Source organism: Phaeoacremonium minimum (assembly GCF_000392275.1).
Source record: "Phaeoacremonium minimum UCRPA7 unplaced genomic scaffold PA7_03_scaffold_555, whole genome shotgun sequence".
Lineage (NCBI taxonomy): Eukaryota > Fungi > Ascomycota > Sordariomycetes > Togniniales > Togniniaceae > Phaeoacremonium > Phaeoacremonium minimum.
Genome location: NW_006921457.1, coordinates 117,308 through 131,944, shown reverse-complemented (window position 1 = coordinate 131,944; position 14,637 = coordinate 117,308). Strand labels below are relative to the sequence as shown.

The following is a 14,637-nucleotide window of genomic DNA, read 5'->3' as shown; positions in this document are numbered from 1 at the left end:
TGACGTTGCATTACACTCGGCGCATCTACAACGGCCGCTTTGTGCCCAACAACTCCCTGCCCAAGACCTCCGCAACGTATAACCCCGAAGATAGCGTCCACAAGCTTCTCCCGGCGTCCGGCGCTGGCAAAGACGAAGACAAGGCCCGGGACCAGCTCACACCGCTTGCCGCCCGGCTGTTCGGGACCTGGACCTTCATCACCGGCGTCATCCGACTGTACGGCGCATACAACGTCAGCGACCCCGTCCTCTACCAGCTCTCGCTATTGACACATCTGCTGGCCGCTACCCACTACTCCGGCGAGCTGTTCGTCTTCAAGACCGTCCGGCCCGGCTGGGAGCATCTCTTCCCGCTGGGAGCCGGCTTCGGAGGCTCGATCTGGATGGCGCTCCAGTATCACAACTATGTCTCGAATTGATGCGCCCGGCTGCATCAGAGGGAAAAGGCCGTGAGAAAATAGCCATTTTGGACCCGGAGTGTCGAATTATTATTCGATTTAGTGCCAATCGCTTCGTTGGTAGCCATCATGGTGTATAAACATGTAATAGTAATTACTTATGCAAAGTCTAGATGCCAAGACGCCCGCAGCTTGATTAGTCCAGCCTCTATTCATGGCCGTCCATAATACAATTATTTGGCCAGTGATTTCCTATACAGCTCTCCGCCCAGATCCCTCAGTCGAGCAGCCGCCTGTTCGGGAGTTATATCTCGTTGTGGCTCCGCCATCAGCTCGTATCCCACGAGGAATTTTCGCACCGTCGCCGAGCGCAACAGCGGCGGGTAGAAGTGCATGTGGAAGTAGCTGTTCTCGGCCTCTTCTTCGGTACAGTCCAGCGGCGTTTGGTGGATGCCGGAACCTACACAAGTGTGTTAGCGACTGTCAGCAAGCAGATATCATGAGTCCTGCTACTTACTGTAGGGGAAGTTGCATTCGAAGAGGTTGTCATATCGCCTTGTCACCTCTTGGATGGCCTCGGCGAACTGCAGCCGCTCCTCGTCTGTAAGGTCGACTAATGCTCGGACATGCCGCTTGGCGATGATGAGGACCTCGAACGGCCAGATCGCCCACCAGGGGCAAACAACCAGAAAGGCGTCGTTCTGCCAGACGACACGCTCGCCTTTCTCCATCTCCAGTTTGGCGTAGTCCGCCAGGAGGTGCCTGCCACCGTGAGCCTTGCGATACTTGGTCATCTCCACCAGCTCCTTCCCGGGCTCCTCTGGCAGCGAGCTCGTCGTCCATATCTGACAATGCGGGTGGGGATTGCTGCATCCCATGGCAGCACCCTTATTCTCGAAGATCTGCATGTATCGCAACTGATGCGCTGGCTTCTCGACTGTGTCTTCGGGGCCGGACGGCTTTTGCAGGAGGCTGAGCTTCGAAGCGACTGCGGACAGGGGGTTCGAGGGCGCGAGGTGGCTTGCGTAGATGCGCGTCCATGTCTCGATGACGGGCAGAATCTCTTGGGGCGTCATGTCGGCGAGCGTGACGTGATGTTTCGCGCTGAAGGTGAGAACGTAGCATTTACCAGTGACAGACTCGGCTCGCAGGAGGAGCGAGGCGATATCTGGAGTAGAAAGAAGCCAGTAAGCATGTCTCCCTTGTGTGTAGGATTACGGCAATGTGGTCGTCATACCATCGCTGCTGTTCTCGGACTTGTACCCCGGTTGCTCTTCCTTGACAGCGCTGTAGTCGTTCACGAAGACGAAGGTGCTGTCGTACTTGGGGTTGGAGTCGCCTTGTGCGCGCTTGTTCCCAGGACATAGGTAGCACTACAACTAGTCAGACTTCACATATGTACTAGTCAGGGGCATGCTACAGGTGCCAAACCTTTGGATCATATTCTGGAAGACTGTTGGCGACTGCGGCTTCTTGCTGACCTCTACGTGACAGTCAGCGTCACGAAACTCCGGGGACGCATGGCCTCGGAATGAAACGAGAAAATGGGCGACTTACTGCCAGGGGCGCTTTGTCCGATGGGGGGAAACAAGCAGCCAGGAACCAGTCAGGGGGTTGAACCTGCGGTGCGAGATGTCATCGAGAATCTTGTCGGGCATGGTGTGCTACCTCGTAAACGGATGGTGTTGTAGCAAAAGAGAGTGTAGACGACGAATTGCGGAAGAGAAAGGTGGCTCTATGAGCTATGGTACCCAGGGGATAGCTGCCCGTTAGAGATATGACTATATATATGCGTGCTTATCCCAGAACATGAAGGAGAGAGAGTCAAGGTCCTAAGGAAGCGATTTGTACTGGACACACAAAACTGGTGATCGATCTGCAAGCATTTGAAGGTGGGCTGGTGGGGTCGCCAACGTTATGGGACGGGATGACAGAATTCAGTCTTTTTTAGTGCTATCTAGGTACGTCAAAGACGGGGGTCCCGTCTGCCCACATATGGCCCCTACACGCCACGCCTTGCCGCCAATGGCAAAGTAACGTTATATAGGTGCAGTAAGTCCGCATGTAAGCCATAGATGATAACAACTGAGTCGAAGTTGGTAATTCGGTAAATAGAAGCCATGGTTGGCCGTAAAAACTTGCCATGAGAATCAACCTTACTTTTGCATCCCCTGCTACCGTTCGTCAGAGTTTTATTTTTGTTTCGAAGTGAGCGGAAGAAGCAGAGCAGTTCAATACTAAACGGAAGGCTACTGTACTATGGCAGCTCTGTACGGTCCGCTTCGTGCCGGGTGTTCGACTGCGCTGCTCGGCCAAATATGCACCGGAGCGCCGGCCATGGACCGTGCACGGGTTGCGATCACGATCAACGGTTGGGCCGGTAATTGCGCCGCCGTCCGTCCAGCCGTAGATTGCTAAAGCTTTGCAGGAAGCTCAGTTAGGCAGGCCAGGGTTCCGTGTAGAGCCGCCGAAATTCTGCGCCTGCAATGGATTTTAGGTAAGCTTCTACACCTAGACTCCAAGCAGAAAAGCCTGGCCAAGTCGTCTTTCGTTAGCCAAATCTTCGGTCCGGTCGGGTCCGAGCAATGATACACAAAATAACACTGCCACACACAGACAAATCCACATAGGATTGTTGTAGCATTAGACTGGCATTTTTCTACCGAGGAACGCTTTTTCGCCCCTATGCCTGGTGGAATATGCGTCTCTCCGCATAAGGTATGGATTCTGTCATGTCTTGTCATAAGCAAGGACGTGTAAGCATATTATCAGTTCGTAGGACGGTACTTTGACAGCACGTGATTCGGGGTTAATGTTTGACTGGCTGTGGTCTGTGGTCTGCCAGATGGTGGCAGGCGGCGGCAGATGGCACATCACAAAAAATCTCCGCCCCGCTTCCTTTCCCCCAAATCGACACTCCACCCGCAGTAAGTTGGCCCGTGCGCTCCGCCTCTTGTCGCTGACAACGTTAGTGGGCCATCACGTCGCCTCCAACGGCGGGTTCAACATCAACGCATCACAGCAAGGCGAATTGCCATCAGATCCCCCATCACATATGATCCAATATCATCAAATTACGCGTCGCATCACTTTTGACTGAGTGCGCGTCGTTGAATGAGGCCCTTCATGCACTGGCATCGTTCCTTACCCGCCTCCTAGATACTCATCAGCCTCGCTGTCCTCCCATCCGACCCCGGTCATCTACCTGCGCCCGACTTCATCATGGGTGTCATCAGGAAGAAGACCGCCGCTCGAGGCGGTGAGGGTGGTGTCAAGTATGTGTGCGACGTGTGCTCTGCCGACATTACCTCCACGGTAGGTCTCTCTAGTCCACCTCAGAACGACAACATCAGCAACTATGTCCGCGCCCTACAGCCAGGTTTCTAACGCCTTGTTTTCATAGGTTCGCATACGTTGTGCGCACAGTGCTTGTAACGAATACGATCTTTGCGTCCAGTGTTTTTCCGAGGGCAAATCAAGCAACTTCCATCAGCCCGCGTCACATCCCTACCGGGTCATTGAACAGAACTCCTTCCCTATTTTCGACCCGGAATGGGGCGCCGACGAGGAGCTGCTGCTGCTGGAAGGCGCCGAGATCTATGGTCTGGGCTCATGGGCGGACATCGCCGACCATATCGGCGGCTATCGACACAAGGACGAAGTCCGTGATCATTATCTCAAAGTTTATGTCGATTCGCCTAGTTTTCCCCTCCCAAAACGATGCAGCCCCCACGACATGGAGCTTGCCAATGAAATATCTCGGGAGGAATTCCAGGCAAGGAAGAAGCGAAGAATCGAGGAACGCAGAGAGGCGGCGAAGAACGCGCCGGCGTTGCAACCCAAGACTAAGCCCACGGCAAGTGTCCCGTCCTGCCACGAAATACAGGGTTATATGCCTGGCCGTTTGGAATTTGAGACAGAGTATGCGAACGAAGCTGAAGAGGCGGTGCAACTCATGCAGTTTGACCCTGGTGACGGCCTGAACCCCCGCACAGGAGAGCTGGAGCCAGAGATGGAGTTAAAACTTACTGTCATGGAGATCTACAACTGTCGACTCACACAGCGTGTTGAAAGAAAGAAGGTGATTTTTGAGCACAACCTGTTGGACTACCGCGAAAATAGCAAGGTTGAGAAGAAGCGGACAAAGGAGGAACGAGACGTTCTTAACAAGGCTAAGCCATTTGCGCGCATGATGAATCACGACGACTTTGAGTCCTTCTGCCAGGGGCTCCTTGACGAACTGAATTTACGGCAAGCTATTACTCAGCTACAGGAATGGCGCAGTATGCGTATCGGCGACCTTCGTAGCGGCGAGAAGTACGAGCAGGAGAAGGCACAAAGACTTCAGAAGCAGATACCCATGGGTTCCATGGATCGCGAGCGGCTGGCATCCGCGCAAAGAAACAAGCAACCAGCAGCACCTGAACCGCCCAGCGGCGCTGCCTTGTTAGTGGCTCCCGAACTGCCTATTCGACCAGGCCCGGTCAATGGCGTCACAAATGGGGATGCAAGCAGCAATGGAGATACCAAGAGCCTTCCAAATGGCACGCATGTCAATGGCACGGTCAATGGCGGCAGTGTCGTAGTCGCAAACGGCACAGCATCGCCTGCGCGGCAAAAATACGTGCCGCAACCATTATCTGGGGTGCAGCCACTAAGTCTTAGCCAGGACAACGCGCCCGACCTACATCTTCTCACACCCGAAGAGGCCAAGCTTTGTGAAGTTGTTCGGTTGCAGCCGAAACCATATTTGATGATCAAGGAACAGATTCTAAAAGAAGCTCTCAAAGGCAATGGTACCCTGAAGAAAAAGCAAGCAAAGGAGATCTGCAGACTGGAAACACAAAAAGGCGGGAGAATTTTCGAGTTCTTCATCAACGCCGGTTGGGTCGGCAAGGCTTGAATTGCTGGGTGTCTTTATCTCATCTGGCGGTGACTTATTGTATCATGACTGTATCTGGTCTTTGCCGAAGATCTCATCACACTGGCGGTGAACGTTCTCATTGACACGGATCAGGCGGAGGCGTTCTGGGAGTGCATACATCGTAAATGGCGTTTTCTATGGAGAAACATCTCAAGACGGCATACTTGAGGTGTTGGTGTGATCATGATCAATCAATAAAATGACGTATCAGCAACTCTTGACGTTTTCACCTGTACGTGATATTCCTGATTCCAGCTGTGTTGTGGGCATGGCCAGATCCATTCGAGAGCCAGCATAATGGAGGTTTTGCTTGCAAGCTTGGGTTACTATGTGGCATCTATCGTCCCATTCTAGTCAAGATTGTCTGTACCACTATCTGTGCTGCATTTCTTGTCTTCCCCATGTTGGGTAGTCTTACCCTATCACATGCATCAACTATAGCGTGACATTTTCCCCAACCTAGTCCTGCTTCTTCAGATTAGAGAGCTCCTGCATTCCACGACTCGTCACCACTCCTTTCATCAGGTGGGTGTCGCTCAGGAAACTGACATTAGTGGATAAAGGTCTGTGCTACACTTGTAACAGTGATGGGTCTAGAATGGCCACTTGGCCTCAGCTCTGGGCTGGCTGTGCAAACAGCCGTCTCATCATCATCGGAGGCGAGAGACCATCCAGCACATCATGGGATGCAGTATGTGATCAACGCGGTAAGATCTGTAGATCAGGAACCAAACTTCACTTCTCTGCATTGATGCATAGGTATACCTTCAGGTCAAGGACGCCAGCCAGCAAGTATCTTAAGCTTGCTGCCAATGTGCAAGATCAACAATAGACGAACCTGACAACATTCCATGTATGAGCTGATTACCCGTGCGAACGATGTCAACCGATGGCTGCTTGTCTCATTTACCGCTGGCATTGCGCAACATGATAGTTAAGTTAAGTGACAACTGGAGACAAGGCACGGGATGTGGGCTAGAGAGCCGCCTGAAAGAGAAAAAATGAAAATAGAACAGGGCGCATCAGGCCCACGGGCCAAGACGACCTTGGCTGAAGCTGCGACATCACCATCCGTCTCGGCGTGTCAGTTTGTCCCCGTTTTGAGGGAAATGTCCCACTGTCTTTCATTCGCCATTGGCTACATGTTTTGAAAATCTCGCTTCACTTGACAGTGTTACGTAAATTTCTTCTTCGCCTCCTTTTCGCAGCTGTTTTGTTCCCCGGATTTCTGGACATGCGCCTGGCAGGTAGACCCGGCAATGGTCCGTTGCCAAGATCCCCTGAACCAATGTTGGGATGGCTTCAGACCACCAAAACGCCCAAGACAGCCGACCCTGAACTTGGCTTCCAGGGGTGCAAGTCCCGAGGAGCCTCCTCGGCACGCGTCCTTACTGCGTAGTAAGCTTCAAGTTAAGGTTAAAGCCTTCGGCATATGCTTATGTTTTCATCTGCACTTGAGGCAGCCGACAACTCAACTATTGTCCTTTTGGTCATTCTATTCAGAGCTGCCTTGCTGGCAAGCACATTGCCTTTGCTTCGCTATATTCTTCATTTTGCCTTGTAAGCACTGGTTGCGGGTCTTCCACCTCGACGGTGCTATTCTTCTCTGCCCAGGTGGCCTTATTTCAGTGAACATATTTGTTCATTCGAGCTATCTTCTCTCTATCACTTCATTATCGTCTTCGTAATATTTAACAGTACGGCATCATGTCAGAGAGATCATGTCCAGTATCCGGCTCAGTCGCCGGGAGATGTCCTGCTGGTATAAGTCGGAGCAGTAGTCGAGTCGGTCCCCGAGGATGCTCCTTCTCTGGATACACGCAACCGGGAGACATCCATGCAGCGTTCGATGTGAGTCGTTACCATTTAACATCACAGTTCCTTACTGATTATCTTAATTACTTCAGATACCTCACGGCGTGGATGTTGACGAGTGGCTACGGGCAAGGGAAAGAAAGGCCATCAACGAGATCCTATATACAGATATGCCACTGGGCAGCCAGATAAATGGCATGAAAAACCGTGAGATCGATACTTTGGTTGCTACGGACCAAGATCTCCTCGCTGTCGCACTTGGTGCACCGGCGAGACAAGTCGTCTTGCGAGCGGAGGAAATTGGTCGGAGGACTGGATGGAAGGACGGCTATCTCAGTGCTGAATATGGGTTCTGTCCCCCTGACGCAAATGAATCCGCAGGCGCTCTCGCGAACTCACCAGGACGTGTCTGGTCTGACCTCTGCGAGAGAATGCCGGGGTGTGTCTCTCGTGGCCGAGTACGAGAATCTGTAGCTGCACTGCCGCTCGTTGAGGGAACAGACGATGTCATACCGGATCAAGCGCTCTGGGCAGCATTAGTCGCTCTGGGCATGCTGTGTTCCATCTACCGTTACGAGGACAAAAACGATGGGACCGATGGCGTCAATGTTCAACCTATGGCTACGAAGCCGCTCGTCGAGATGAGCGATGATCTCGTGGAAGAACTCGTGGGAATCCCAAAGACTATTGGCCTTCCATACTATCAAATCTCTAGGCGAATGGGTCGCTCTATACCACATCTCACATTCTTCGACCAAGCTTCATACAATATCAAAGTCCGAGATCCGACCTCGATACATCCGTATGTAGGTCGATTTGACAACACAGATCTAAGATGGCCAATGTTTGGCGAACGGACAGAGATCGCCTTCCTCAAGGGCTGTGCAGACACTGCGGGTGAGTTCTAGACCTTAAAGGCTTTGGCAAAGAATGACTAATTAATGCATACATCAACCAGCATCCTTTCAACACGGGCCAGATGCCATTGCAGCTTGTCAGGAGCACGTCATGAACCACAATATCGATGGGCTTTTGAGGGAGATGGTTAGACTGAAGGAAATACTCGAGCGAATGCCCAATGCCTTCCATTCCATCTCTACCAATCCAAGTTCTGGCGACAACTACGTCTCGGCTACGGAGTGGGTTAGATGGGGCAAATTCTCTGCACCGCTGTCCAAACGATGCCCGGCAGCTTCTGGCCTTCAATTTCCTCCCTATCTGCTAATGGATGCCTTCCTGGGACGAAAGAAATATGACTCCTTCCTAGGGGCGGAAGGTGTGCATCTTCGAGCATGGCTACCTTCTAACCTAAGGGCTTTCATTGCTGCAGTTGAGTATCATTATCGTATTCCGGAATTTGTAGAGCAATCTGGGGACCCTCGACTCAAAGGTGTGCTCGATGGAATCATTGAGGCCTATACAGGCGAGCGCGGTTTCATGGGTGCGCATCGCTACAAAGTGTTTGGGATTCTCGAAGTGGCGTCAAAGACTGGCCGCACAGAGACTAACGGAAATTCAGGAGGGACTGATACATCAGGTCGCCCTTGGGAAGAGGTCCACAAGCAATTTTCTGATGCCATGAAGGAAAGACTTGAACCATATCGGGGCCATATTCCGGTCGAACCTCACGAGATGAGAGGGTCTTTCGAGGAGTGCCGATACAAGAGCCGAATCGTCAGCCGCTCCTATGTCGATTCTGACCCCAACAGGTCAATTGCTCTGGTATCGCTTGATATTCATGACACAGGCGTTACCTTCCAGCCAGGCGATCGACTTGCAATTATGCCTTTGAATAGTTGGGAAGAGTGCGCTAAAGTCGCTGCTGCTCTTGGTCTGGATGCCATGCTTGATACAATAGTGTCTCTGGATAAGAAGTGGACACGCTTCGCGGAGCACCTCGGTTCGGTGCTGGACAACCACCTCACCTCGCAGTTCAGAACACATACACCCCAAATCAAGGTCAAAGATATCCTGCGGCGTGGCCACCTAGCACCACTCACACAAGACCTCGTCCTCAAGGTTCACAGCATGCTTCGAGCATCTTCTAATACAGTCCTGCAAATCCTTGCCACAGATGAGTGGCCGGTCAGGGGGTCTCTTGGCGACTTGCTACAGTGTGCAGTTCTCGACACGCCTTCACACATCTGGGACCGTGCTTTCGATTTAAATGGACAGCTGGAATGGCTTGGCGATTTGATACCAATCGAGGTTCCACGGACATATTCCATTTCCAATTACCCCAAGGGACTTCTCCCCAGCACCGTTGATCTTACTGTCTCAAGATCAGAGTACAAACTTTCTGGGATCTTTCCTGCTCAACATGAGGCCCCTAGATGTGGCGTGAGCAGCGGATTTCTCAACCCACCCACATTATCTCCCGAAGACTTCATTGGAACAGAAGAAGAATTACTTGTTGGAGTATCTCGACCTGTCGCATTTCAACTGCCTCTTGACGGTGCTGCGCCGTGTGCTTTCTTTGCGGGGGGCAGTGGAATAGCGCCTTTTAGAAGTTTCTGGCAAGCCCGCGCCGGGAACTCTGTCGGGAGAAATATCTTATATCTTGGGGTTCAGTCACGAGAAAAGTTCTGCTACGAAGACGAACTCCGTCACTATGTCAACGCCGGATTGATGGAAGTTCACCTGGCTTTTTCTCGCGATTCGAGAGGCCTTGCATATGATAACAGACTCCGAGATCTCGTAGAGAGACCGTCTGAGCCTCGCTATATCGATGCATTGATTGCGGAGCAGGGTTCCACAGTCTGTGATTTGGTCATGTCCAAGAAGCAGGGTGGCCTTGGCGGATATCTTTACGTATGTGGTTCTGTTTCGGTCTTTGACTCTGTTATGAATGGCATACGCAAGGCTATTTATAATCACCGAACAGCCACAATGGAGTCAACAGACCTGATCCTTAATACGGCTTTCGCAGAGCGGCGTTTCATGCTTGATATCTTCATGAGCCCAAAGCCACTTCCTTGTAATCTACCTACGATACCTCTGTCTCAGCTTGCGATGCACACTGGCCACCAACAAGGTGGAAGAATGTGGATCGCTGTTCATGGAAGCGTGTACGACGTGACGGATTTCACTCCAATGCACCCTGGAGGAACCTTAATCATCAAATCTAATGCTGGTGTCGATTGTACCAAGTCTTTTGACAACCTTGCTCATACCAATAACCCCGAGGTGGCGTCTCTGCTTACCAAGTACTTCATCGGACATTTGACACCAAAGCCCGAATATCACGGCTGTGAAGAGCTTGGGATTCTCTATGATCTTTGGGCAGACTACTTGCGCACAACAGTCGAGACACTGGTTGCCCAACAGTTTGAGATGGATGAGATCCTGGGATCAAATAAGTTGTGGTTCCAGGGAAATATGATCAACATCATCGGTGTGCGTACCTTCTACCAATACCAGTCACGACTGTTGCAAGGCGGGTTTTCTGCTCTCTTTGGTCCCAAGTTCCAGGAACTCGTTCTCAAATTGTCATTTGCAATCGCAAATGCAAACACAACCACAGATGGAAGTGACACAAGGTTACCTGACATACTGGGAATTGTTGCGCGCGCAAAGACGTCTACTGACGCAGTGGCGACGACGAAGGAGGTGTCCCTGGTCGGCAAATTCATTTGCAGCAGCGAATCCGCACGCCACCAGGAGCGAGGCATCATGTCATACGCAATGAAGTCTGTGAAGCTAGATATGGAGTTTTTGGAGAACATACGAGAGGAGGCATGCCACGGCATGGACGCCTTCGATACCGTGACGACCCTCGAAGCCTCGTCCGATTCGCAACGCATCGCGGCGGTTTGCGCATTTCTGATGCAGATTTTAGAGCGCATGGGCAAACGGTTAGAGATATTCTACTCCAAATTAGCCGAGAACACCATCTATCAGCCGGAAATAGAGCGAAATCCAGCGAGGACGAGATGGAATCTTGTCAGGCGCAGGATTAGGGACGGCTCGTTCTTCATTCTCAGCCATAAAGCAGTCATTGGTTCGACGCTACCATTCCAGAATCGTAAGGATATGAGCACTGTCGAGTTTGACAATGTTTTCACGCAGATACAACAAAGCTTGAAAAGCACCGCAATGCCTGTTCATGCAAAACCTATGGCTCTTAATGAGAGACACACGGCGCGGTCAAACACACCACCAAATGGCACGACGGCTTTTGAATCACAGCAGAATACAAATGCCTTGCACCGCATGTCTACTTTCATTGAAAAGAATATGCGCACCATTCGACGGTTGAGTAGGTTACCGACGATGCCCCTCAATCTGGACCAGCTTGCTTTGAACCATTCCTTGCCCCAACTTGCAAACTTACCGACGCCCCCCTCAAGCCGAGGATCAAGTCGCTCCCCGACCCGTAATGCTCTGCTTCCAGCCGCTGGACTGGGCATTCATGGAGTTGCAATGGGTGCTTCACCAACCGTTGAGGAAATGATCACCAAGCAACGCTTGAACCGTCGCAACACAAGCGCATCCGAGAGCTCACTATATGGAGGATTGCCGGGCAATGGCCATTTCCCTCCATCTCCAGGACGTACACCGCCACTAGATCCTTCCGCGGCACTTATATCTATGTCAAGCAGGTTGAACCATCGTGTAACCAATAACAGCGCAATGCCCTCACAAGGTACGGTTGCCACGGCCAGGAGCCGGCGGGCAACCATGGAGAAGCTGAACGCCGAAAATTCGCACATTCGAGGAAGTCCATCGACAGGCTCCTTACGGTCTTTCAAATTACGAGATATGATGCTGAATAAGGCGGAAGACAGAATTTCACCAACTTTCTAACTCCATGGAATCTAGTTGCTTCGTTTGAAGCGACTAACTCACGTCTAATTCATCCATGCCGAGTACAATATTAGAGTTTAACATTAGAGGGGTATATGGTGGTATAGGTAGAAACAATAGCTTTGAGAACCGAGGCATTGAATGCTCAGTCAAACTCGGCCATCAACTTGTTGTTCAATACCCCATTGGCGAACTCTTCCTCGCCAAGTGCAGTTGTATGTGCCCAAGGCTTCAGACCATTTTCCTCCCTGATAGTGTCGTGGAAGCATTTACTCCACCCATTTCGAGGAAAAGTATTGTTAACATCAATCTTGGTATCGGTGTGAACGAGCTCAGGGTTTCCACCCATATTGTCATAAATCGTCGCGAGCTGGATCAATTGCCCAAGAAATGTGATCTTACCAGTCTCGCCTAGGTCTTGATGACGAATGATGGCTTCTGCCACTGCCTCCGCCTGAGTTTGTGGAACATCCAGTTGCTTGCCAAGCAAGTCAAGGGCAAGTAGTCCTCCATAGAACTCGAAAGATAGCTGGGTGGCTCGTAAGTGCTCGTGTGTTGTGCCAATATCGTGAAGCAAAGCCGTTAGTGCCAAGGTAACAGATGAAAGTGATTGAGCATGATCGGGAAACTGTTGCTGAAGAATAGCAGTTGCTAAATGGTGTTTCAGTATGTTAGCAAATGATCTGATTCGGTCAACCTAAGTCATTCTGAAATCTGCGCCATGAGAGGCAATTCTGCCTTTCAGAGCTTGCTGAGACCAGGACAGTCAAATCATGATGTCATACCAAAATAGAAGACTCTCATTGAATGGTTATATGTCTGTGGTGGGAGCTTTTCTTGAGCATATTGTTGAACCTTTGCGACAATTGCATCCTTGACTGGGAACGCAATATCCTTCACAGCCAGCGGTTTCGGTGGATGAATGTATGGCTTTTCAGATAAAACCACGCTGGGGTTGCGAGGCACTGCAGTCCATCCGTGAATGGCAAGAAGGTCATTAGAAGCAGCCATGCTAGCTGTATTCAAATGAGTTTGGCAATCCTAGGCGTTGTCGACATGACCTTTTCTGACTTTCGATAAATATGGAAGAGTCTTTAATGGCATGTCTTTTGTATTCAAGTCTGTCATGCACCATGTGACTTTCTGACATGACAGAATTACCTAAATACGACTTCAAATGCATCTATGGGCTTCGCGATCCAATAGACATTCCTAGTTGAGAGGTCGTTACTCATGCCCACATTAGTCTCTTGAGAAAAACACTGAAGGGCGTGTCCACGTCATTTTTCAGCCTTTGACTCATGTGAATGATTTCAATTGACTCTCGAAAACTAATAAAGTCATATTAGTGATAACGTTACTCATAGGTTGTACGGCACGGCGCCATTAACGACAATGCGCTGACAAATTCCACCTGACCCGCGGAAATAGTTGGTTCGGGCTAGTTGATGCTGACGTTTGCAAAGTTGAAGAGTGATGCATACTTCAGGCTACTGGTCAGTTCGTGTTACCATTGCCGAACAATGACGAAAGCTCTAAATTCATAATGCACTCTCGAGAACATCGATTTGATTGTGTATATATTTATCTTTTCTATAGGGTTCGCGGGTTCAAGCGGGCCCTTTCATGACCTTTCTGTCCACACTGACTCGTCAAAGGCCCCCATATATGCGATGCTATTTCTCGCTTGGTCTTCGCGAACTTCTCTCGATTGATATCATTCTGCACTGCAGGAATTCTCGCAGAGCATAGGGAGGCTGTGGAAAAGACTCATCAGATTAAGATTCTGGCCATGGTAGATAAATCGCATGCGAGCTATTAAGGCACATTTGCTTCTTATATGACAGCTCACCCCAACCCCATGAAGTCAATGTGCCTGATATCTGGGCCGACGGGCTGCAACCCACGGTCGCTGTGTTGGCGAATTACGTGAGGGGGCCGCTTAGCCACCATGATTTGTGAGCGAGTATAGTTGGAGCAGGAGGCTCTACGGTGCGTTTATCAAATGCTACCGTGGCTGGGCAGAAGCAGTGCTAGGAATGGTGCATGGTGTTGGGGTTGAGCAGTAAATTAATCTGTAGAGGCTAAATTGCAATTAATGTATATCCCCTGTTAGTCTGATTCGGCTTCTCTCGGGGCAGCGCCAGCAGCAAGGTAACTGGGCTCGCTGGGTTAATTGTCATGCACAAAACGGGAGGCATTCCACTTCCAACAGAGCAATAAGATGCCGGGTAAAGTGTTTTCGCCTCCGTCATGTCCGTGATCGAGAACATTTACCTTGTCGATCATGATCATCGGGGACGAGCCCGACAGGAATCAAGAGTGATGAAATTTGGAAACGATATCTATTCTTGGGTGTAGTGTAGGGCTCGTCGTACATACGTGGGCAGCGACCGGGACCGAACGCCGACACTTGAAGTCTGGGCCCTTATATTAATCACCCACGCAATGCATCGTTGGTACTGTTCAGAAATTTCTCGACTTGCGACGCTTGTTCCAGAGAGATTTGTTTCATCATCGGGTCCTTGACCGAAACACCACTTGCAGGACAAGAACCGCGCTGTTGACGGGTAATTTGGAGGACTACAGGTCCGGCAGTATCGCAAGCGACTCTACATTTGACGAAGACTACAAAAACTTGAATTCTCATACTAAATCCCCAAGAACACGGCATGGCAACATGTGCGGATCTTT

The 14,637-nt window shown here is 50.7% G+C and overlaps 2 protein-coding genes across 2 annotated transcripts; one reads left to right on the top strand and one right to left on the bottom strand.

The window, feature by feature from the left end:
- Window positions 1–631: 631 nt before the first annotated feature.
- On the bottom strand, window positions 632–2,056 carry UCRPA7_7786 (putative galactose-1-phosphate uridylyltransferase protein; the record flags this gene model as incomplete). The annotated part of the gene is made up of 5 exons (XM_007920309.1): window positions 632–858; window positions 916–1,566; window positions 1,636–1,771; window positions 1,830–1,881; window positions 1,956–2,056. 5 exons carry the CDS (start codon window positions 2,054–2,056, stop codon window positions 632–634), a joined length of 1,167 nt encoding a protein of 388 aa, XP_007918500.1.
- A 1,564-nt stretch (window positions 2,057–3,620) lies between these two features.
- UCRPA7_7785 (putative transcriptional adapter 2 protein) lies at window positions 3,621–5,301 on the top strand (the record flags this gene model as incomplete). Its single annotated transcript, XM_007920308.1, has 2 exons — window positions 3,621–3,713; window positions 3,856–5,301. 2 exons carry the CDS (start codon window positions 3,621–3,623, stop codon window positions 5,299–5,301), a joined length of 1,539 nt encoding a protein of 512 aa, XP_007918499.1.
- Window positions 5,302–14,637: the final 9,336 nt, after the last annotated feature.